Source organism: Dunckerocampus dactyliophorus, chromosome 8 (genome assembly GCF_027744805.1).
Source record: "Dunckerocampus dactyliophorus isolate RoL2022-P2 chromosome 8, RoL_Ddac_1.1, whole genome shotgun sequence".
In the NCBI taxonomy this organism is placed as follows: Eukaryota; Metazoa; Chordata; class Actinopteri; order Syngnathiformes; family Syngnathidae; genus Dunckerocampus; species Dunckerocampus dactyliophorus.
In genome coordinates, this window is record NC_072826.1 from 15,763,608 (window position 1) to 15,788,377 (window position 24,770).

General features: G+C 40.8%; 4 protein-coding genes across 8 annotated transcripts in view; 1 reads left to right on the plus strand and 3 right to left on the minus strand.

Annotated features, from left to right (window-relative positions):
* The window catches only part of nav1b (neuron navigator 1b), a 100,038-nt gene extending 94,888 nt beyond the window's left edge, over nucleotides 1–5,150 (minus strand). The window contains exon 1 of the mRNA XM_054785512.1: nucleotides 4,774–5,150. The gene's annotated coding sequence lies outside the window, so the exon portion shown is untranslated. The remainder of the gene's footprint in view (nucleotides 1–4,773) is intronic.
* LOC129186848 (troponin T, cardiac muscle isoforms-like) lies at nucleotides 760–7,444 on the plus strand. Its single transcript, XM_054785526.1, has 11 exons — nucleotides 760–784; nucleotides 1,897–1,920; nucleotides 2,008–2,029; nucleotides 2,114–2,177; nucleotides 2,249–2,365; nucleotides 2,439–2,516; nucleotides 3,574–3,675; nucleotides 3,769–3,875; nucleotides 3,954–4,044; nucleotides 6,195–6,235; nucleotides 7,277–7,444. Exons 5-11 carry the CDS (start codon nucleotides 2,267–2,269, stop codon nucleotides 7,314–7,316), a joined length of 558 nt encoding a protein of 185 aa, XP_054641501.1. The 5' UTR covers nucleotides 760–784; nucleotides 1,897–1,920; nucleotides 2,008–2,029; nucleotides 2,114–2,177; nucleotides 2,249–2,266; the 3' UTR covers nucleotides 7,317–7,444.
* A 315-nt stretch (nucleotides 7,445–7,759) lies between these two features.
* Nucleotides 7,760–16,164, minus strand: LOC129186842 (plakophilin-1-like). 2 transcript variants are annotated; one of them, XM_054785514.1, is made up of 14 exons: nucleotides 16,061–16,164; nucleotides 15,605–15,989; nucleotides 14,590–14,666; nucleotides 13,479–13,852; nucleotides 13,202–13,340; nucleotides 12,279–12,486; nucleotides 11,938–12,106; nucleotides 11,504–11,621; nucleotides 11,251–11,427; nucleotides 9,841–10,011; nucleotides 9,606–9,759; nucleotides 9,031–9,217; nucleotides 8,145–8,229; nucleotides 7,760–7,963 (listed from the first exon to the last, which is right to left on the minus strand). In XM_054785514.1, the coding sequence occupies exons 2-14, from the start codon at nucleotides 15,963–15,965 to the stop codon at nucleotides 7,889–7,891; spliced, it is 2,295 nt and encodes a 764-aa protein (XP_054641489.1). In that variant the 5' UTR covers nucleotides 15,966–15,989; nucleotides 16,061–16,164; the 3' UTR covers nucleotides 7,760–7,888. The 2 variants fall into 2 exon arrangements, with proteins under 2 accessions (XP_054641489.1, XP_054641488.1); XM_054785513.1 differs by having other exon boundaries at nucleotides 15,605–15,992.
* On the minus strand, nucleotides 16,098–24,274 carry LOC129186845 (sphingomyelin phosphodiesterase 2-like). Of its 4 annotated transcripts, XM_054785522.1 has the most exons (11): nucleotides 24,015–24,274; nucleotides 22,657–22,731; nucleotides 22,488–22,584; nucleotides 20,643–20,719; nucleotides 20,219–20,312; nucleotides 20,057–20,146; nucleotides 19,897–19,979; nucleotides 19,159–19,291; nucleotides 18,966–19,070; nucleotides 18,722–18,899; nucleotides 16,103–17,990 (listed from the first exon to the last, which is right to left on the minus strand). In XM_054785522.1, coding segments are annotated over exons 1-11 (1,359 nt in total). In that variant the 5' UTR covers nucleotides 24,017–24,274; the 3' UTR covers nucleotides 16,103–17,565. The 4 variants fall into 4 exon arrangements, with proteins under 4 accessions (XP_054641496.1, XP_054641495.1, XP_054641494.1 ...); XM_054785521.1 differs by having other exon boundaries at nucleotides 16,098–17,990; nucleotides 18,758–19,070; XM_054785520.1 differs by having other exon boundaries at nucleotides 16,100–17,990; nucleotides 18,722–19,070; nucleotides 22,657–22,766.
* Nucleotides 24,275–24,770: the final 496 nt, after the last annotated feature.

Consider the following 24,770-nt stretch of genomic DNA (forward strand, 5'->3'; position numbering starts at 1 on the left):
ATGTCCCATTACATCTGGCGTAAAAGTAACGCCACATTTCAGAAAAAGAACATCATACCAACAGTAAAATGTGGTGGTGGTAGTGTGATGGTCTGGGGCTGTTTTGCTGCTTCAGGACCTGGATGACTTGCAGTGATAAATTAAACCATGAATTCTGCTATCTACCAAAAAATCCTGAAGCAGAATGTCCGGCCATCTGTTTGTGACCTCAAGCTGAAACCAACTCGGGTTCTGCAGCAGGACAATGATCCAAAATACACTTAAGAAGTCCACCTCTGAATGTCTGAAGAATAACAAAATGAAAACTTTGGAGTGGCCTAGTCAAAGTCCTGACATGAATCCTATTGAGATGCTGTGGCTTGACCTTAAAAAGGCGGTTCATGCTGGAAAACCCTCCAATGTGGCTGAATTACAACAATTCTGCAAAGATGAGTGGGCCAAAATTCCTCCACAGCGCTGGAAGAGACTCACTGCAAGTTATCTCAAACGCTCGATTGCAGTTGTTGCTGCTCATGGTGGCACAACCAGTTATTAGGTTTAGGGGGCAATCACTTTTTCACATTATATGTGACAAACATTAAAAAAAAAAAAAAATCAGGAAAGTGGCAAACACTTTTTCACACCACTGTATACAGAAGTGATCAATGCCGCTATTGTGACGCTCAATGCAATGAAATAATGTCTATGTTGCTATGTTTGCCTGCTAACTCTCCATGCTGACTTTGCACAGAAGAGGAGAAAGTTGCAGAGGAGGAGGAAGAGATAGATGAGGAGGAGGTAGAAGGTAGTTTTTTCCATTCCAGCTTGAAGCAATTTGATGGCTAACACAGATTTACCAGCATGTCATCGCTGCTGCTGTCATAAATATGCTGTCGTCGTAAAAAAAAACATGTCAGACACAAGAATGAACGTTTTATGCTTGAGGACAACAGTTCTCCGTGAAAGATAATTAAGGCCTTATTAATGACCTTTGCAATTATTTTTAAATGCAATTATTGTATGTGCAGTAACAATATTCCACTGTAATGAACAGTCGCTGTCTTTTATTTAATTAGTCATTATGCTTTTAGATTATTAAATAATTTAAATAAATGTAAACAAATGTATATACACTCCATTATTATTATTAATATTTAGTTTATTTGATAGAGATGGGATGGTTAAAAATAGATAAAACACATTGCCAATAAAAGTAAAAAATTAAAATTGAAAGATTATACGATTTTTTTTCCATTTAATCCGAAAGACAAAAAATGTGTTTTGGTGGATTTAAAAAAAAAATTAAATTAACCAACATTTTGAGATATGATACATGCTTTTTATAAGACAATGACAATGTTAGTAATATATAAAATATACAATATTATGTATTATATAAAAATGATACATGCTATTAAAATAAGTATAATACACAAGGTCATTATAAAATGATACAAAATATGTATTGTTGTAAAAAAACATGTTTATGCATAAAGATGTAGTCGACTCATGATATGGTATTTACTGAGAAAAACCTTACAGCATTTTTTTTTAAAATGTGTAAGAATGTTAATCTTAAAAGTGTAATTAAAATAAATAAGTAGCAAATAAGTAGCATTCACTGCGTCATACATCTTTGTCACATGACACTACATGAACGAACATTTAACTGTTTCAAATCGTCTTCTCTGTTGCTGGGTGTCACTCATCTTTCAACTGTAGTCTTCCGACTTGATCAGCTGGAAAAACGTGTCTTTTCTTGAAGTAAACCACCTAAACCACCAGTACACCGGCACGGTCTAATGACAACGTATACCACCTGGCATTGCGCAGGTGTACCTAATGTTGTGATGTATATTAAATCCTATGTGTGGAGGTTTAATCAGAGTGTTTTGTGACATTTCTAACGTTCAATAGATGCTGGGGAAGACCATGAAGAAGGTATGGATGACTTCTGAAACAGTCATGCTTGTGCATTAAGTGGTTTGTTGACGTGAGTTTAATTTTTTCCATGACATGGACGTGCAGAAGAGGCCAAGAAGAAGTCAAGGTAATAGATAAACATATCCATTTAATAATTAAAGCATAAAGCATCTGTAGAGACCGTTAAGGAGATGTTTATTTCCCTCTTCAGGCATGGTTTTGTTCCCAGCTTGGCTGCTCCCAAAATTCCAGATGGAGAAAAAGTGGACTTTGATGTGAGTTGCACACTACGACACACTACGTCTCAACTTGGAAATCTAACTTTGCCTCTGTGGTGTGTCTTGAGGACATCCACCGAAAGCGCATGGAGAAGGACCTGACGGAGCTCCAGACGCTGATCGAGGATCACTTTGAGAAGCGCAAGAAGGAGGAAGAGGAACTCCTCAGCCTCACCGACCGCATTGTGCGTTCACGCCAACGACAAGATGGTGTCATCAAAAAGCGACATTTATGACTGTCTCTTTTTCTGACGTCAGGAGCGGCGCAGGTCCGAGAGAGCAGAGCAGATGAAGATCAGAGCTGAGAGGGAAAAAGAAAGACAGAACAAACTGGCGGTAATCACGTTACATCGCCATCTACGTCACGTTTTACTCTGTTCAGGGACAAGGGACATTTGACCTATAACCTCCTACTGAGTTACCTCAACATTTTTGTATTATTAATTGTACTGTATTATTAATATTATTAGTATTATGAATATTCATATTAGTTTAATATTAACTAGTTTAACTATATTAATATATATATATATATATATATATATATAACAATATACATATATAAATATATATAATATATGATTAATATTCATATTATTAACATAATATATATAATATTAATAGTATTAATAATAATATTTATTAATTATTGCTTGGATAGACAACAAAAATCCCTGTTTTAAAGTTAGAACTCAGACAACTGCTGCAATTTTGACCTAATTAACTCACTATTTTACTACATAAGTTCACTGGTTTGCCATATTTTGTACTTATTAAGTTGACTCATTTGCTGCATTTCATACTTATTAAAAATAGACCGGTTTGATCTATTTGGTACCTTTTGTACCTAATCAAGTCATTAATCTGCTGCATTTTATACTTAATTAGTACTTTTGTTGAGTATTGGAAATGTCTAAGCAGGGTTTTTTTTGTGCCAAAAGATACTGTAATTATAAAAGTTAAATAGATAAAATGTGAAATTATTTATTAAATTGTCCATAAATTAGTTCAATTATGAATCTTAAATATATTGAAACTAGTTTCCAATTTTTTTTCATTTCATAGTCCTGTTTTTAATTATTTCATGTCATGTATGTATTAAATAGTATTCATGTTTATTTAATGCCATTTTAAATTATTAATATTTCTATTTGTTCAATAATGTTTATGTGATGGCATTTTTAATTATTTATTGACTTATTAAAGGCTTTTTATTTAAGGACGCTGTAGTGCATTGAAAAGTGGCATGAAATGTTTTCACCTCTGATATCGGATATGTAATTTCAATATATGTAATAGTCTATAGATACTAATGCTAATTTAAGTCACGCACATTTAAAAAAATTGCAGATATAAATATTTATATTGTATTTATGATTTTTTTTGCCGGCAGGAGGAGAAAGCCAGGAAAGAGGAGGAAGAGGCCAAGAAGAAAGCAGAAGACGACGCCAGGAAGAAGCTGATCCTGAGCAACTTGAGCTTCACTGGTTATAAAGTGAAATAAGACGTTACCTCACTGGTCTCTTCATTAGGTACTGTTCACCAGCACCCCTAATGCTAAAATGGAACGTTATTCCCGTCTCGGCAGACGCAGACGGGGCCGAAAAGACAAACTGAGCGAGAGAAGAAGAGGAAGATCCTGAACGACCGCCGCAAGGAGTTGAACATTGATCACTTGAGGGAGGACCAACTCAGGTGAGTACCTATGTCACCGTATTTATCTATCTATCCATCCATGTCCTGTATCAATCAATCAATCCATCGATAAAACAGGCAAAAAGTCAAGGAGTTGTCAGACTGGATGCGCCAGCTGGAGGCAGAGAAGTTTGAACTTCAGTACAAGTACATGAAGCAGAAATATGAGGTCGGTTCCACCTGTCATGTCACAATATATACTGCTCAAAAAAATAAAGGAAACACTAAAATATCACATCCTAGATCTGAATGAATGAAATATTTTTATGAAATACTTCTTTACATAGTCAAATGTGCTGACAACAAAATCACACAAAAAATGTAATGTATTTGTTGCTATTATTATTATTATTATGATTGGGGATGTTTTGCTGCCCACCTGTTGTCTATTCCATTTGCATAACAGCATGTGAAATTGATTTATTTTTTGAGCAGTCTATCTTAATAGACTATGTCTAAGTCATCTTTAAAAACTATAATCAAGTTCTAAAGCACTAATAAGGCACAGCAACAAATAATTACATTTTGTGCCGCATGTTGGACCTAATCCAATCCAATCAAGGCCGCAGGAAAACTTAAAACGACGCAACACCATGTAGTACACACGCCAACCTGTATGTGGTGCTGCAATGCTGCCACATACGAGGGGAAAAGGAGAAGAAGACCGACGCGCATGCACAATGACACGTCATGCGCTTACACGAGACTTCAATGTTGGTGTCCCGTCCACAGCAGTGGGATCCCAAAAAGTATTTTCTATTCTATTTCTTTAGAAAATAGCGACTAATTTGCTACATTCTGTACGGTTACGAATTAAATCAGCACTCACGGAGAGTAATGTGCTTAAAGTAACGAAGCGCTGGGGGGGGGGGCTTAGCGGTTTATGAACACCACTTACCTTGTCCACGGTTCGTGTGCGTGTCCCCAGTCCATTCCTCTTCCGTCAGAAAGCTCGTCGCGGTCCGTACAGTTCATCAAAGTGTCCACAACGTGATGCGTACTTAGAGACTTTTATTGCATGGCGAGTCCGCCAAACAGGTTGAATAAAGAGGCTGGGGAGTGACTTCCGGACACCTCCACTACGCTATGACATCATTAGCGTACTTTAGCAAACTGATCTAAAGTTGGACTGAGGTATTGTCAAAGCCGACCTCGAACTACAGCACAGTCGAAACGTCCTAGACAGTGGCGGAGCCAGACATTTTTCATTGGGGTAGCAATAAACCGATACCCGAATTGTCTAGAATGGTGGACGTGGCCAGCCGGTAGCTCCACCACTGTTGTGTACTGCAGTGAAATGCGTCCAAGCGGAAACGGCGGTTAGGCTGAACTAATGTTCTGCACCACAGAACCGCGTTTGTCAAAATTGTCCCCCAGCCGTGGGAGTGGCCACTGGAGTGGCCGTAGGGTGACCAAGGGTGGGCCACCCCGTACCTCCGCCACTGGTCCTAGGACAGATACAACATTGTATAACGTTCACATTCAAACTGCACGCCACTTTATGCAGCTAATTTATGGCATTACGTGGCGCGGCCATCGCCCAGTGCACAAAAGGAGTGAAAAGCAGGGAATATGAATATCCGTCCTTCAACAGTACCATATAACTAATTTGATGCATTTGGCACCAAATCAACTCGGCAGTTTGTAGCATTTCTTCCTGAATAGAGTGACTACTTTGGTGAATTTGAGTTCCAAATAAACAGACCGGTTTGATGCATTGTGTCCCGAATAAAATTTTAATCATAAAATCTCAATTTTGTACCTAATTAATTTCTGAATTTTCCACGTAATAAACAGACTACTCTGCTTTTTTTGTACTTTATAAACTGCCTAGTTTGCTTAATTTTGTTTCCCTAAAAAATGTATGCACCTAAAAAACTGACCATTTTCCTGCATTTTGTTCCTAATAAAATTAAATTTCCTGAATGTTGTACCTGTTTAATCACATCATTTTCTCCCTAATAAATTGACCCGTTTGCGGCATGTGGTACATAATAAAACTGACATGTTTTAAAGTGGCAAATTTTCTGTATTATGTTCCTAACTGCTGCATTTTCACCCTAATAAACTATTTTGCTGTTTTTTTATACATGATCAATTCACCAGTTTGCCTTTTTTTGTACTTAATACATTGACCAGTTGTATTTTGCACTTTTTGTACTATTTTGTACTGTTGAATAATTTTCTCCATTTGGTTCCTAATGGATTCATTGGCAGTATTTTGTACTTAATAGATGGACATGTTTGCTGCATGTTTGGACGTAATAAATTGACATGCTGTGCAGCATGAAAGTGACTTGAACGTTCCTGCTCACGTAGGTGACGGTGCTGAGGAACCGTGTCAGCGATCATCAGAAAATGTAAGTCTTTTGAATGCAATCTTCTTTTAAGAATCATTAGCAGCTATGATCGCCAGCTGCCGGCCAACATGGCCACATCCTAAGTGGGCCATGTGGGTCTTAAGTGGGACCAAAAGGTGCTTTAGGCCAGGGTATGTGAGGAAGCAAACATTTGCACTTTGGGATTCTGGGGTGGGGAGGTCTCAACAGGGTACGACAGCTGAACGGTCTTAAGTGCAACGTGATCGCATCTGGGGGGGGGGGGCTTCGGCATCACGCTGCTCACAATAAAAAGGCAATGAGGCAACCCTGCCGCCATCCAAATCACGCCAATCCTGCTCTGCTGTTGTCATGGTGACAAGGGCTCAGACTCCAAACATCTTGATGATGTGAACACTGACGTGATGCTGACCTTCTAAGATGACTGAGCTTCCTGTTTTGGTACAAACAAGTGTCTTCATACAAACCACAGCAGTGGTTAGCTAACTGCTCATGCCACTCTTTCAATGGACTCACTGGATTTTTCTTGTATTTAAACATGGAAATCCTACGTAAAGCATTACACGTACTAGTCAATGCAAGAGCATTTGGCCCAGCCTGCCATGCAATTCCAAAAACAAAGCCTCAGAAGAAGTGCTCGAAACCGGCCCTCCCGAATGCTTTTATGTACAATAATAAACATGTTTGCTTATTGCGTCACATTTTTTCACTCATTTTGTGAAGCTGTTAGGCTATATAAAGCTTTATAAAAACAGAAATGTCCTCTGATAGGTAAATTGCCCGGTATAAAACATTCGCAGATTAAGTATGCAACAGACGCAACATCACTACAATCACCAGTGATGTCTTGTTGCTAGGCGGAATACACAGCACCATCTTCTAGATATAGCGAGGCACTATTTCACTTGCCCCAAGGCTGACTATTAGGGAACAAATTGAGCTGATTTTGAGAGTACCGGACAAACATCTGTTACACCGTTGTTACCTCGTTTTCTTGTAACGTTTTATGGCTTTTTGGCAGCTTTGACAACCTCTTCCTGACCTTCTGACTTTCACTCTCAGCTCAAAGGGCAGCAGGACCAAGCGCGGCCTGAGGAAGTAGTGACACCCACCCCAGGATCCTGAGACTGGAGCGGAGAGTCACCACTTTCTAGCAAGAAAGGTTTCTCTTAAATCAAAATCTGTCTGTGAAATAAAGGGCATGCACCACTGAGTGTGTGCAATGCAAGAAAAGGGTCTATTTGTCTTTGTGTTTTTGGATGTGGGAACTGTTAACACTCCCTAATGACATCATTACATTACGGCCACTTTCGGTGAGCTCAAATGCGATGTTATTGTCTGCTCCATTTTACTGTCACCGACGTTCACAACGTTTTGATTTTTATAGGCAAGGCTACACGATGAGATTAAAACGTCAAGGAGATTAAAATCTCAATGCTAAAACACGGAGGGCGGAGTGGAAAGACATGTTTGTATCCGCAAGTAGCCTGCAGCCACCAGACAGTAAATTAACTAGCTGTGACTGACACAGTATGTTTCCCCGTAATAAAACTTTATTGACACTTCCTTTTCAAAACAATCGTGGGAAACAAAAATCCAATTGTCAAAGAGAATTTTGAAGGTGTTAACTTCAAATTGCACAAGTGAAATGAGACAGGATGCCTGGGATGCGTCCTAGTTGACAGCGTAAGCCGCCTTGTGCACCGCCGTGGTGATGTCGTTCACAAACGCCGACTTGTTCATTCCTTGCTGCAGTGACAAAACGATCACAAGACAAATCAGCATGGCAGAACACACAGAGTCTTTAGCGTTTGTCTGCAGCGAAAACGATGAAAGCCTCCTCTAACCTGAGCCGCTGCATTCCTCGGCTGAATGAACTTAATCCTGGGAGCTGTTTTCTCACAAATACCAGAAAGAGGCGTCAACTCACCTTCTTCAGGAGGTTCTGGATGTCTTTATCAGACCACAGGTGGTAGAGAAACAGCGATGCCGCCTTGCTAGTTTTGGGGAAATATCTACTGAGGAGAAGCGGTTTTAGGATTAAACATAGAATAGAGAACACCACTCACATTTCAGCAAGCATTTTTGTCGTTGTATGGCTTCCCAAGGGACACTTCTATAGTAAAGTAAACGTACACATACAGTCATGGAAAAAAATATTAGACCACTCTTGTTTCTTCAGTTTATTGATCCATTTTAATGCCTGGTACAACTAAAGGTACATTTGTTTGGACAAATATAATGATGATAACAAATATAGCTCATAAGAGTTTAATTTAAGAGCTGATATCTAGCAACTCCACCAAACCCGTGGTTTTCTTGATGATAACCAAAAGTTCTTACATGAATATCTATAGCATTGTACTGCCAAAACAATTCACTCTTTTGAGCTATTTTTGTTGTCATTGTTATATTTGTCCAAACAAAGGTACCTTTACTTGTATCAGTTGTTCATTAAAATGAACAAGAAACTGAAAGAGCAAGGATGGTCTAATAATTTTTTCCATGAGTGTACATTAGAGTAGTCAGTGTACAGCTTGTATACCGGTATAGATTTACGATCAACACACAAACATTACTGTCTAAATAGCTGACAACACAAGTGGATAGCAAGATAACTAAGTCTTGCCTACATAACGTCAGGATCTGGGGCTGTGCGAGTGCTGCTGGCACCGGGGAGCTGCTTCAGTCCCTTGACAAGGTAAAACAAAAGGCTTGCTGAAAGGTGCAAGTCGCACTCACTATTGTGGAATACTGTTCAAGCTGAATGTTACACATATATGAGTATGAGTAACACTTTCTTCCCTCTCACTTGCCTGTTTTGGCTGAGCTCCTGCAGCGAGTTGATCAAGCTGCCGTTCAACAGGTGCTTGCCTCTCTCGGGTTCCATCGTGAGCAGAAAGTTGGCCGCCTGGCATGCCAGGGCCAGCGTGTCGTCAGACTCGTTGCCTTTGCTGGTGCCCGCCTGGAGGATGCTCAGCAGCTCGGGCAGCACTTTCCGAGCTGGGGCGACAACGAGATCACAACATTCACAACACAGACGACAGAGGCTAGCTAACCTCACTAAATGCATAGTAATTATAGTTAACTAGTGAGTTAGCTGGATTACATAAAAACTACCTAACCAATGTGTAGTTTTTGGAGGGTTGTTGGTGCATGTGCCTTGGAAGATGCCGTTACTTTTTCCCTATAAACCGAACATTACCAATCTTGGGATCTTGTTTGAAATGCATTTAAAAAGGGTGACCACAGGATGTTAACAAAAGAATAATAATAATCTATTTAATAATCTATTTCCAAGTAATCCAGTGATTACAGTACATTCCTTTTTATATGAAGTCCTGCTAAATTTTGGTGACATCAGGATATTTAGCCTGATGCGGTTTCTTACCTAAGGTGCTGTGCAAGTTTGCGTTCTTGGACAGGTTTCGTACCAAGGCCACTGCGTTTCTCTGCACACTGACTTTATTTGACTTTAAAAGAGGGGTGACCGCCTGCAGGCCGTCCAGTTTCTGCACAATGGTCTGGCTCATGGCATTGGACACCTGAACACACAATGCAAGGAGGTGAAAGCATGAAAACTGAGCTTCGGAAATGTTATCTTTCATGTGATGTGTGGTTCTCACAATGCCTTCATGTGCAGTGAGGTTCTGCAGCGCTCCAGAGCAGGCTTCTTGGGTTTCTTCTTGCTGACTAGAGCGGAGCAAGGACAGGTAGGTTTGCAGAGTTTTGGAGTGAATGAGCCAGCCTACACCACTAGGATGGGGGTCCTCCACAACAGGGAAGTCAAAGTAGCGCTGGAAAGAGGGGAGACGGCTTATTATTGGACATAGAAAAGAACAGTCAGACAAATGCATGTCTGTTATGCAAATGCTGTAAATATAGCTGAGGTGTTTATTTGCCTAAATGGCAAAGAGGACGGCGCAATCAGTAGAAGGCGATACTTAGAGGCTACAGAGGCTTTTTTTTTATACTTCATTAATGATTTGGACTGTATGCCAAAGTGGAAAGGAAAATATAGCTCTCTTTAACCACATTGATTAACGTTAGTACACTGCACAACAAAGCGGCAACAGAACCAATGTTGTAATAGTGGAAGGAGTAAACTGCTCAGCCAGCATTATTACCACTGATGAGTTCATTGTAAACAACAGTACAGTGCAACACGCATACGTTTCACACCAACAACTGAATAGCGCAAGCAACATTTCAAAGCGCATGCAGAGGTAGATAAAGCTGTTGGATGCGTACCGCTCATGATACTTCAAATTAAGCTACTGCCATCTTGTGGAGTTCATTTTAAAAAAAAATGCATCAGGAAAAATGTATGCCACGATTTTGCCTCGGTTTGCGTGCATTCTCCGGTTAGTGTACAACATGACACGCGTCCTGTCGTGTTGTTAATACAGTGCAGTCCAACCGTTACAACACTCATTTTTTATTCAAATGTTGATCCAAATTCAGAGGAGAAGGAGATTGCGATCGTGGCCTATAAGTCAGAAGATAATGACAGGAGACAACAACCGTGACAGATAATAATAGATAATAACAAAGACAGGAAATAATGTACTACAAGCCGACCAATCACGGACCTTCACGGTCCGCAAAGTTGGATTATCTGTAGGTGTGCAACATCAAGAGCAAGTGTTTGCAGGGGGAGGAGCTAGCCAATGTAGCATATGCAGGTGCCTCAACGAGTGCCTCAACGCAGGAGAATTATCCAGGTTTCAAAAACTGAACTTGAAAATGAAATCGGAGAAATGCAGCAAAATGTGTACCTCGAGAGCAGTCAAGCATACAAGCTTATTCAAGTGTCGAATAAGTGCCGAGTACAAAAAAGTAGCACATGTTCGCGGGTTTGACTAGAGAATTCATGGTATTTCCTCCGCGTAAGTGCACACTTTCACGCCCATGCAAAGTAGCTTTAAAATCATTACAGGCAGACATCTCAAGACACTGCATATATCAGGAATCTTAATTGCTTGATTTAGTTAATTACATCTATTATAACTGAGTCTAATGTGACGTTGTCTTACCTTGCTCTCCGACCCTTGCCTCTGTGGACTGAAGCAGCCAATTGGACCGGAGTCGCCCTCACTATCGCCCTTGCTAACAGGCATGGCCAGTGCTGTGATGCGGTTGAACAAGGCCGGTGCCTCAGTCTGCAGCTGGAAGGTTAGGTTGTGCAGGATGCACACGCAGTTCTCTACAGACTGTTTTCAAACGCATGTTAGCGACACATGCACTGTCTAGTCCTGTGTAGCGACTTGCACACACAAACACACCGACCTTATCTTCTGGTTTGCCAGCGTCCACACAGTCTTCAAGGTAAGCAACCAGAGAGTCCACCAAACCGCGACACTTCCTCATAGTCTGGCGGTTGCTTTGCTTTGTGCTGCTGAGGTTTCTGTCACAATACAAACAGATGGTAGCTGTCAACTGATAAAAACATGCCGCATCATTCGGAACAAGGCACGCTCCTGGCCTAATGCATGTAAGCAAGCGTATTTTATCCGAGAGGTGACTGAGTGCAAGAAGCAGTAAAGTGGAGCGTGTGGAGAATAATAATAATAACACTGCAGCGCCAATCCATTGTAAAGCAACAATATGGTGTAATTTGAGCTTAAAATAGCAGTATGACCAGCATCCCATACCAACCCAAAAGGGGGAGCAGTGGAGGAAGACATCCTAGGACAAAAAACAACCAGTGAAAAAGCTGTTACCGTAGACAGCTGGTGGCGTGGAAGAAGGTCTCGTGGTCGGGGCCGTTGATGGTGGCCCTCTCTGGACTGGTCGTGTAAGGCAGAATGATGCGGTCCATCAGGACAGGCAGAGTGGTCTTAAGAAGGTCCGTCTTCAAGCTGTTGGTCGACGACAAATTCCACAGAAGACCTGAAGAGAGAGAAAAATTGTTTGTCTTAAAATAAAAAAATATTCATTTTATGTGAATATTCTGTTGTCTTCATATTTAAAAGTACGCTACACTAGAGTAGCTACATGTTGATATTGGCAGAATACACTTGCTTGTGATTGACAGGGGGATTACGCGTGTTCTACTTTGTACCTGTCAGCTGTTTCTGGATCTCCAATGAGTCTGTTTCCCTTAGCAGTGCTACGGCAGCCACGATGCCTCCACAGCGTTGGATCTCCTCCTTGTTGTTGTTGTTTTTAAAGGAGAGGTTGCGCAGGGCGGCCGAGGCTGCTTGATTGAGGCGCAGGCCGGGGCTTTGCAGGAGCGCCACCAGGGGAGCAATTCCGTTCAGCTTCAGCACCTGAGGGACGAGACGCATGCAAGGAACCAATGTAGGTCAGGAAATCCAGGACTTAGACCACAAATATGAAAGTGTGCCTCCTTGAGCAACCAGTAGTGTGTGTGCGTGTGTGTGTGTGTGTGTGTGTGTGTGTGTGTGTGTGTTTTATCAACATTTAACATAAATCATGCATGTTTCAAAACATGCACTTCACATCACCGTTTCTAGTTAAAGGTTGGCTAAAACCTCAACAGTCTTTGTGGTAAATATCTGTCTTTTGTAAACGTCCTCAGCTACTTCAAGCATACCAGTCAAATGTTGTTCCTCTGGCATCTAACAAGAAATAACAGAGACTGACAAGTCTGGGGAAATGTTTTCCTTCTGATCCAAGTCTATGCAAAGAGGAATGGTGCTAAATACATGGATATTCTTGAGCAAAATCGGTTTTAAACCTATGATTTGACACTTGGACAATGGTTCACCTTCCAGCAGGACAATGATCTGAAGCATACTGCTAAAGCAACACTCGAGTGGTTTAAGGTGATGTAAATGTCCAAACAATCCATTTTGATTCCAGGTAGTGAGGCAGCAAAACATGAAGAGTGGAGGGTGAATACCTTTGCAAGGCACTGTACCTACCAATGAATCAGCAGAGGTCTAACAGGGAACATGCATCAAGCAACATGACCTTTGAACCTGGTGCTAATCTAGACAGTGTAATAATAAGATAAGTCACCTCTTCCTTGGCTTTGTCGTCAATGAAGGTGTTGTGTTGGATGTAAGCGGCACCACAGTGTTTGTATCTGTCGTCCTCGTTGGAGAGAAACTCCACAGCTTCCTTCATGGTGAGGTCGGCTATTCCACTGTTCCCAGACCTGGAAGTAGAATGTATGCATATTGATAAGCAATAATACATGAACATTAGTGTAGAGTAAGTGTAGGAACAGTAAAGAGATATTAAACAAGGAGTGAGTAGTAGGACGTGAGTAGTATGACTGAAAGGCTGCCCTTACCCAGAATCGCCTTTGCTCTTGGTGATACTCTCCATTACGGGAGGCTTGGACTGTGTTTTGTTGGTCTCGGCTTGCTTGTGCACAAACTGCTGATTGTTGTTTGTGAATTGTTGACTGACAGTCCTCTCCGCCCTGTAGGTGCTGCGGTTGGAGAGTACTTGTAGTCTCTGTGGAGGATTGTGCTGTTTGGGCAAGGAGTGCTGCTTCCAGCCCAGGTCGGGCTCATCGTGGTTGGCGGCAACCGGGCCCAGCGTCACCGGTCCGACGTGCGAGTAGCCATAGTTGTAGCGATGGGTGAAAGAGCTCTTCTTCTTGGCTCTGACACTCGCTGTGCTGTTGATCACTTGGCGGTTGACGTTTTTTTCTTGAGAGTGCTGCAAAGAAAAAAAAGAATTAGTAATTGAAAAGGCTTGCCGTCTGCAATGTGGATGTTTGAGTCCATAATAAGCCCAAAATACCCCGTGATTTACAGATAATACATGGTCTCACAGAAGTCTGTACATTCCTCACATTTCAGCAAACACTTTATGATATCTTCCCAAGAGACAACGCACTAGTCGTTGTATTTGCTACATGTTAGGATTCATCTTTCCCATCAGTGAACTGCAGCTCCAGACCATGACTCTTCAACCACCATGCTTGATTGTAGGCAAGACACACACCTTGCTACTCACTAGTGTGTTGAATTTACTGCGTGTTGACTCGTTTTCAGTGGATATACAAGCTGTACACTGACTACTTTAAAGCATGTCAAGTTCCATTTACATTGTATTGCCAAGATAAAAGGCTTGCTGAAATGGGAGGGCTGTACTCATTTTGTATCTGTCATGACACTTCGCTGATCACCAAGGGGATGAGACATTTGCTTGGAGCAGCAAGCAGCCGGTTCCGTATCTGCAGCTTTCAACTACAGCGGGGCTTGAATCTGCAACCTTCCAATCTCCAATCCAACAGCTTTACAGAACGAGCTAAAGCCACCCGATATGTGCGTTCATAACACAAAATGGCGCCTTAGACTAACTTCAGCTTTGCTATGAAAACACAAAGCACACCAGGAAAGCCACTCTTGCTATTTAAAAAGCACAGCAGAAGAGAAACTACAGGTACTAACAGTTTTTGAGTAGCCATTCCCAAAGAAGGCGTTTCCATTGGAGGTGCATGACTCATTAAACACGTCAGTCAAAGGGCCTGAAGAGAAAGTAAGGGAGAAAACAAACAGCTTATCAGTTGTCATCAGTTCAAAACGGAGATTGGAGTTTACAACATTGAGGTCAAAATCTTTTCATTCCCCCAGTTCCACAATGCTTCAAAGACAGCACTTCTAAAAGACTTGCATGGAGGTTAATGGTGTAAACTACAATCATTTTAATGAGTGCTCATTAGAAAAACCTGTTCGTTCATGGTTGATGGCTACCTAATTAGACAGGCCTGCCAAGAAGAATATACTGTATACAACTGCACTCAATCATATGTTTTTAATAAACATGTTGTCCCTCTTAAGGCGACCAAATGTATTGGATCTCGATGAGTAATATACAGGTGTACCTAATGTTTTGGATTTTTCACAGTTCACACACCATTTTTACATGATACTTGAACTTAATACCCTCTCAACAGCCTGATACTGGGGCATAGCATTAAAGGTTGAACACCAATATTATATATTTTTTATGACGCCACCTGCCCTTCCTTCAATACGCCAAGGAGTAATTAGACTATGAGCCATCGTACTACATGATTTCTTTAGAATTTTTATACTGTCAAATAAGGGGGGGGATACCTCAGCATGATAATAAAAGTTAAATATTAAGAAGGTACTAGATAGCAAGGTGTGTCACAATGTACATTATCTAATTTTACCAGCTCATTGACCAATATTATATTTTTTATATTTCCTATACATATCAATGTTACATATATTACTCACAAACGGTTATGGATATGCACAACTGTCATGTTAAGAGAACAGCAAGTTGTGAATATTTCCTCAGTCTATCAATTACTAATCTAAAGCACTGCATTACAACATTACAACTTCTTTATAATTGTGCGATAAAATAAAGTTTAAGATGCTGCACAAAATAATTATAAAATGTTTTTGCATATAAAAAAAAAATGAAATTTACTAGTTGGAGACAAAGAGGTCGAGCCAGTCCTGCTGCTTGAGTGCCTCGACCTGGTCCTCTGCACGCTCTGGACCTGCTCCAGAACCCGCTGCTGCCCAGATCGGTACTGGTGGGCCGAGGGTAGGGCCAGCGAGGTGTCGTCCACGTTGACGATGGAGAGAGCCGATTTGAGCGGCTCCAGATGGGCCATGGCTCGCTCCCCGGTCCGCCTAGTTCCGGTTATCTCGGGACGGGGATCCAGTTCGTCAGGTGAGGAAGCAGACAAGGCAGGGGATGGCGCACCTTGGACGGACCGCGCCCTGATAGACGCACTGTGCAGCTCCACTGCGCCTTTTAAGCGCACTTTGCCCGTTTTTTTCATTCACACCTGGTTTACCTGTTTCATCTGCTGGAGAACAAGAGGCACAGCAGGTTGTCATTTGAAACCAAAATGGGCATTATCTGTGCAAAAGTTACCTCGGTATTGGATAGCATTAGGCTGTGCAAGCAGTTTTATTCAATTGAATGCATGCAATGCCCTCGTTACATTAGGAAAGACAATACAGATTCGTAGCATTTCAGATCAAGCCTGATGAATGCGTTAAGAGTGCTCTCTAGTGGTGACTCTCCAAACCGACACGCCCTTCCTGATTAGTTTTTATTGGGGCTTTCAAAAACCACGCAACTCTGTATTCCGTTGGAATGATCAATGCCCTGAATGCCCAAGAATACATTCATGTAATCATTTCGGTGAAATGTTTTGGCTCAGCCATAAATCATTTCCTGCTATCATTGATAAAATAAGCGCATTGCACACCATTTAAATTAATAAGCATTTTTGTCCACATGTTTAGAGATTCCAACAAACAAATCAAGCATGTACCTTAATTGGTAATGTAATGAATAAAACTTAATACTGTGTACTTCAAGTGTGGGGGTCAATGATTAGGAGTGAAAATGTTTTGGGCCTAAAGGTAAAGCTGCAATCAAGAGTGTTTTGGGTGCAACGGAGTGCATGTTCAAGTAGATAATGCAGCTAATGTCTGCCTGGTGGCTGTCCAGCTCAGTGCAAGGGGAACTAATGAATATGTGGTCCCCTACAATGTGATTGTGACCGGAATGCAAACTCAGAACAGCCACGTTGATGTCTGCCAAAAAATATTGCATTGAAACTATGATCATGTGACAGGAAGCATCATTGTGCAGGTGCATAATGTGACCTCTAGGGGCACAAAATGCATAAACGGACAACAAAGTTCCCCTCTCCTCTAACATCCAACATATGCTAGCGACACAAAAGATCACTTAGCCTTGTACATAGGTGACAGAGCAAATTTGTGTTGATGTCTAATATTTCAATTTTTACAATATGAAGAGCCAAAAAAAACTAACCATGGACCAGAAATGGCCTCCAGGGTGCACGTTTCACACCCATCTAAGAAGGGTCATCAGTGTGCTATGCAGTGATGTGCCATCAGGTGAGGCAGATTTAAGCCGATTGTACCCATTTTAACATTTTATGTAAAAATCTGAATTTGCGTATTTCAACATGAAATACAGGGTAGAAACCAGAAGTGAGGCAGCACTTCTGAATGTGCAATCCCTCACAAATGGGTTTGTACAATATTTCTGTTTCTCAGCACGTCAGCAATATGTTTGCAGAAATATTACATACCATGACTTTCTACAGTAAATGTGACGTCATTATTCTTGCTGATTGGACAATAAATTTGCCGAAAGAAGTCATAAGGTGCACATAAAAGAGTCGTTGGTGTAAATCTGCCTCTACAGCCATAAACCTCACTGCATGTCACTGGTGCTGTGCAAAGCTGAACACCATTCATTTAAATAGCCGCTGCACAGTGGATGAGTGGTTAAGTAGTTGCCTTGCAACAAGAGGTTTCTGGCTAAGAATAAGTGTTGGCTTAGTGGAGTGTGTTAATATAGAAAGTAGATGGATAGAATTTGAAAAGGCCCCCCGATTAGTCCTCTGGACAAAAGACATTGGGCTCCAGCTCCTCCAGGGGTTTCTTCTGGGTTCCACCAGGCTGAGCCACAGGGAACTCCCGCAGCTTCTCCTGCAGGCCGCCCACAGCCAGCCGCATCTGGTCCTCGGTGCCCTGGAGGGACTTGAGCTCCATCGTGTAGAAGACGTATAGCAGTGAGGTGCCAAGCAGGATGGCAAAGCACAGCGCCGCCAGCAGGTAGAAGGAGGTGTGCGGGAAGGCTTGCTCCGCCCCCAGCGCCAACCAGGGCACCGCCGCGATGGCCAACTCAAGCAGGAGCAGGGCCAAGCCCATGGCCACCATGCGGGTGGCCGTTCTGCGCATCCTCTCGGCGCAGTGGATGCCCACTTTGACCTCGGTGCGGGCCTCCGTCAAAATATCCACCAGCTTGGCGACATCATCTGGTGACATAAGTAAAAGCTGTCAGTGAGAAGGCTATCAGAAGAAGGCAGACCTCCGCCAAGGCGTAACACAAACACACTGTCACGATAAAAGGACGCTTTTTTTTCCAAGACTCCTTTTTGTAAAATAGTCTTAAAACTTCTTTAAATAACAAATGTTTTCAACATGAGTGGTAGATTAAAATAAAAAAGGACATCCTATTTCTTAACTGCTGTTTGTCAACATGCTAAAAACCTTTGAGACTTTTTATCAACAGGTCTCTGTGTCGCCAGATCAATGCTTTGTGTGAGGGATGGGAAGAAAAGCTGTCACACTTTGACAGAACTGCAGGGCACCACCTGCTGGTTTGTATGTATAAATATAATAATGCCAAATACAAGACGAGCCTTGGACAATCTTTCTAGGGGAAAAAGTTCAGTCTTATATTCGGGACAATATGGTAAATTGGAACAGCACCAAATGGCCCACCTTTATAGATACAAACCTACTACATTATGCATAATTTCTCTCATTAAGATGTATGCATTACACACTGTAGAATTAAGGAAAATTGAGAAAAAAAGATCACATATGCAAACCTTAAACCAGATTTGCACCAAAATATTATTTGTCCCTTGGCCAAACACAAATAAGCATAACACAAATAAACACAAATAAACACAAATACATATACATACAGCATGACAGGCATTACCTTTCTAGAAAATACATGTAAAAATCACAAAACTACCTCCTGAACAATGGCGACTCTTGGACTGAAAGTCACCTCCAGCCTGGGGCACAGCGTGGGCATCAAGTTTTAGCTCAGCAGTCAGGGCCTCGTGGTCAGAGTACGGCAAAGGGTGTCCAGAAACGGAGCCTTTGGTGGTGCACATGGCAGCACAATGAATGTCTGCTTGGCAAGAACCCTGAAAATATAAAACAAGTGTTTGTGAACTGATGGTGATTTGAAATAAAACAAATGTTTGAGCCACCTTGAAGAGGATGTAGTCAATCCTGATGCCCCTCTCAAAGGGCATCACCATCTTCTTGCTAACAAAAGGGTTGTCCAGTATTAGCGTCAGACCATTATCACATCCCTGAAACACAACATCAACCCCAGCATTTGGTCTTAGTGTGTAACTCCTATGTGGTGCAACAACAGTTGAAATTGCTTTGAAAACCTACGTCAAACTGCTCGGCCTCTGCATAAGCGTCTCGGAGTCCCGTGTAAGACATCAGCAGCCGGGTGCCGAGGTCCTGGGGATGCATGTTGAGGTCGCCACCCAGGACCACCATGTCTGCACCAGCTGACGTGTGACTAGAAACATCAGTTAAATGGTCAATACTTTTGACTTAGAACAGTTGATCAACTCAGAATTTCAATGTATTTCTGAAATGTCAAAACTCATTGTACTATTTATTGTAATTTTGTAACTTTAATGAGCTGGAGTGCATGAGAAAGTGAAGAGGAAAATGTAGACATGATCTTTTAATATCAGGTATAATGCACAGCACAGCAGCCATGTCCTAATAGCAGTAAGGAACAAACTGTTCAGTCGGCATTAATACATACCACTGATCGTGACTCATGAACAAGATCCCGAGGTACTTAAAACTCCTCCACTTGGGGCAGAATCTCATCCCCGACCCGGAGATGACACTCCACCCTTTTCCGGGCGAGAACCATAGACTTGGAGGTGTTGATTCTCATCCCAGCCGCATCACACTCATTTTAATACATTTAGTAGTAAGTTATATTTCTTATGTGGAAACATTTTTCAACTCCTTCATCTCCTGTGATGGATTGTGTTGGGACTTCGGCGGGTCCACTGTAATTTGTCTCCTTAAATGATGGCTAATGTACAGCAGTATCAACAAACATCTGGGTCATCCTGTGTTTGCAGAGTGGATTATCAACAATACCGGATGAACTGCTGCAGCTCCCAGGCCTGGACCACCCGGTGAGGTAGATAAGTATCCCTCTCGCGGCTGTACTCCGCATGCAGCTGCAACGACACTCGTTCGTCAGTAAACTCATAGCGCAGCGCTCAGTTGGAGGAGACAAGCTCAAGGCGCCACCTACGTGAGTCACGTAGACGTTTGCCGTCAGCGTGCCGATGTTTAGGATGGCCAGGCCGACAGCTTTCCCTCCGAACCAGTCGCCATGGTGGGCCTGCAAATCACGGTTGTTGTTTTGACACTGACAACTTGGTGCATTGTTCATTGCCGAATCATTCTATCTTACCATATATGGATAACCATTCAGTGAGTAGCGATAAAGGAGCGTGTCTTGGATTCTGTATTTGGAGAAAATGGCCAATCCACTGCCAATGACTCCGCTGGCTCGTTGAAAGAGAGAGAAAAGTCATGAGAAGATGGTTCACTTCGATAACTAACATTTATGGTTTCCATGGAGACAGACATCACTCTACTCTAAGTTCTGGTGCGACGTGAGAAACAGATTACGAGAGAAGGAGCCGTTGTAAATTCTTGTGTGCTTTGGTATGCAGGTCAAGACAGAATTAAGACGCCAAATTCTGTGTTAATCCTTCAGGCAGTCACATTTAGCCGGTGGATCAAAGTGCTCCAGCACATTAGAGGCCCCTTTTGACATTGTACCAAGGAATTATAAGGACGTTTGACAGAGGATTTCGACTTGAACACCATACCTTTTAAAGTAATGACAGTGAGAGTGGCTACTGGCCAGTTTCTTTCTCAGGAAGAGGTAGTCTTTTTCACTCCATACCTGTACAAATAAAATATGACACTTAACGCAACTTATCCATATTTGCTGCAAGCAGGTTTTAGTTGTTATATTATTTGGTGGTCTAGTGGAAAAAATACAGCCAGTAGATAATTTATGTGACCAATGAATACGCCTGTCACGATAATCGATAAATCAATTAATTGAACGATAAAAAAAAAAAAATGAGGTCGATAATTTTGACAGTCTGTTTTTTTCCTTGTCTCGCTGTACCACACAGGCTGTATGACAAGAGTGCTCACTCTGCATGTGTCTGTGCACATTGGTTCTACAGTGGAATGAATGGAGAGTGAACCCTCCTGTCAGTCATTCAGCCTCTGTCACAGTACGTGCATATGGACACAGACAGTGCTTGCAGTTAGCAAGCAAATGCTAATATGAATGAAGGCACAAAAGCGATAGTTTCTAAGCCGAATGCCACAACTCCAGTGTGGCTATGCAGCAGAGCCTTCGTCCCGATAGTCACTGCTTACTGAGGCGTTTGATCCGCGGAGTAAGACAGTGCTCACAGACAGTGCCGCTCGCTACAATGCAAAAGAAATGCAACCTTTCAATACGGTTGAAAAGCGAACATTTCAGGACATTTTAGAAATGTTTGACAGACAGTAGGAATTGCCTGGGAGAACGTACATGCACTTGTCACAAACAGTAATTCCTCAACTGTATAACCAAGTGGAAGAAGATGTGTTGAAGGACAATGAGCAACACTGCATTTCACGCCGCCACTACAGATATGTGGTACAGCTCAAATATGACCCTCTACATTAGTTTAACAATACATTACATAACTATGTGTGTGTGTAGTTTTTATTGAAGTGTTTTTTGTTTTTTTTCAGATACGGTCTATATAGGCAACTTCTGTGTCAAGCATGTGGCTCACAAAGGTACTCTTTACTTGAGTACTATGTAGTGGTTCTAATGAATGTGAATTGCACCTCTCGTGACAATCAAAAAATGGTCTAAAAAATGTTGATATTATCGATTATCAATGGCAATTTGTAGCAGAATTTATCGTGACAGGCCTACCTTTAAATTTTATACAATAATTGCATTAAATTAAATGGAATTACACAGAATTACATTCAGTTAAATTGAATTAAAATAATTTTAAATAATTCAAATCAAATTACAAAAAAAAAACTAATAATAATAAATCTAATAATAATACATTAAATAAAAAAAACTCAAGTCAAATTAAAGAAAAAAATCCAACCAAATATAATTAAATATAATTAAATGAAATGTTATACTGTATTTGATTTTCTGGTCAGAAAAAAAATATACAAATGGTCAAAATATGACAATATATTTTTATTAAATGAAACTACATTAAAATGTGGCAAGAAGATAAATATCAAAACCCAATACTTTCTAATTGTGTCTAGCATTTTTTAAATTCAATGTAATTACATGACAATTTCACAAACATTGTGACCTATTTATTTCTAAATTTTATATAATATTTGTAGTAAAGCCAAAAAAACCCTGCAAGCAGATAAATATGATGTGACTTGGTAAAACCACAGACTTGTTATTTGTCATTTCAGGCATCAGTATGGACGCCTGACGCCTATATTTAGTACTAGAAATGTTGTTCTAGAGATGTTTTTAAGTCTTCGTTTCAGATATTAACGTCTTTCTTCATCATAAGAAATGACATGTATGTTTCATTATCAGCCAATTTGTATGTCCAAAATAAAAATGATGGAAAGGGAGATGAATAAATAAGAAGATGCATCCATCATGACACCTCTTGCAGAAGAATGATGTTGTGCTCTTCTTTCAGCAGCATGTCTGCAATCATGGTGAAACGCTGGGTGCAGCGCTTGCTGAAGTAGCGCACCCCCCTGAGAAAGCAGACAGAGAATATAAACAAAACAAACAAAAACAAAACGAGAAATATGTGTTTGTGCACTGACCAGCAGTTCAGAGAGAAGACCCGGATGGTGGCGGAGTCTTTCTGATCCATGATGGCACAACGATCTATCAGGCTCCTAATATGAACCGTTACAAGTTCAAAATGTGAACTCTTAACAGTAAATTAAAAAGTGCACAGTCAGCAACTTTCACTCAGCAGACCCGACAGTGGTTTCACTCTTTAAAGCCTTAAAAAAATTACAAAATTCAACTATAGATAAAACGATACAGATTAAAAAGGAGCAATATATAGTGTCAATGTAAGGATAGAATGTTATCAGTTGCCTATTTTGCCACAACTTGAGTCAATAAGTGCGACAGCAATGCGTGTTTGAATGTGTTGTGTGTGAAATGAGCTGACACTGACGAGACTGAATGGGTCACGAGGCATGTAAATAGAAGGGGAAATGCTAGTGCATTGTTGCAATATATATATGTGTGTGTGTGTGTGTGTGTGAACAGACAAAATGTAGGTATTATGTATAGGCTGCTACAGTGACACCAACAAGCACTCACAACACACCAGGTGTTTATCATTGTAGGCACCTTAAATGTATACATTGTGTTTATTTCATTGTTTTCATACATCAGTCAGTTGTGTTTGTTGCTAAAGAGGCTTTATAAAACAGCTTTACTTTTGAGTTCAACGCCATAGTTTTGGGACGGGTTGTGCTGGCTTTCACTGCTTGATATCTCCAGTCTGTTGGCAGAAGATTAAAGTTTCAAACGTGTTTTAAGGTTGTACGTATGAAACGCGGCCAGTATTTTTGATTTTGATCCCATTGTAACCACATATTTTTATTTCAATAAAAACAAAAAAATATATACGTATTGTATTACTATGTTTTGGGATTTATGGGTAAAAAGTTTAGTTTAAAAAAAAAATAAACCGTAACTGCTCCAAAAATAATAATGCATCAAAATCAATGATTATTGACCACATAAAGGCTGTAATAACCTCATTCCATTTTGCACCGCATTTTTGGAAAATACAGCATAATGTGTTCTGACAAAAAAAAGTATTAAATCCGTGAGGTTGAAAAAGATTTGCCGTGGTGAACTATACATTGCATTTTTATCATATTAGCAGCTAAATGCTGACCCACTAAATACTGCGCTTAATTAAACTAAAGTTTAAGACGATCTCAGTAACAGTAAATTGGATCTAAACAGCAACTGTCCGTCTTTATTTGGATATTATCTGGCAGACAATGAATGAATACAGTGGCACATGCTAGTCGTTCCAAGTACTTAGAACGCACACAATGGCATTAAAACACACAACGGCGACGCCAACAATGCTTTTAAATGACTGGTACTGTGAACAGATTAACGCGTAATTAAAAGTGTATTAACTTACATGAGCAACCTTCTGAAGAAGAACTGGTCTGAAATGTTCGAAAAGTCAAAAGCAAGTATCGCCTGGGTCCAGAATACTTCCTGTTGGCATCGAGTCGACTGAGAGGGATCATTGGATTAAAAACGTCATTGTTAGTTGCTTTGTGCCACTCGGCTGTACGTTTAGTAGCGTCCAAATATGTACAGAAAACATTAAAAGTAACGTTTACGTCTCTGTCAAGTCATTTGCGCAAACGTTTATGGCGTCACATCCGGTCCTACTTATTCCTTTCAAAATAAAGCGGGAATTTGGATTTGGCGTTTGGCTTTAAACAAAAAATACCCACGTATATAATATTAGTGTATGAGTTTGAAAATTATACATACACTTCAACGGGCATAAAAGTCAATTATATGTGATTACTTGAAAGTTACTGTTTCATTTAAACCATATCCCGGATGCGTTTATCTTTCGGTTATTTTCCGCTTCCGTCGAATTCTGGGAGGTGGAGTTCAGCAGCCAGGATAATGTCTACTGTGTCAAGAGGTCAGCAGTTTGTTATTTATTTCATTTGAATGTGTTAAATTGTCTCACAAGTGTTACCCAAGTGTTAAATTATTTTAAATTAACACATGTACAAAATAATGTTTTGTTTAGTCTGATAATCAGCAACCCATGCAATAAAATCTGAACTGGGACCTGCATTGAGTCTTCACTTTGTTTAAGAAATGCATTTTTTTTTAAGGAAAACTGGTGGAGATTATTTACTTGAAACAA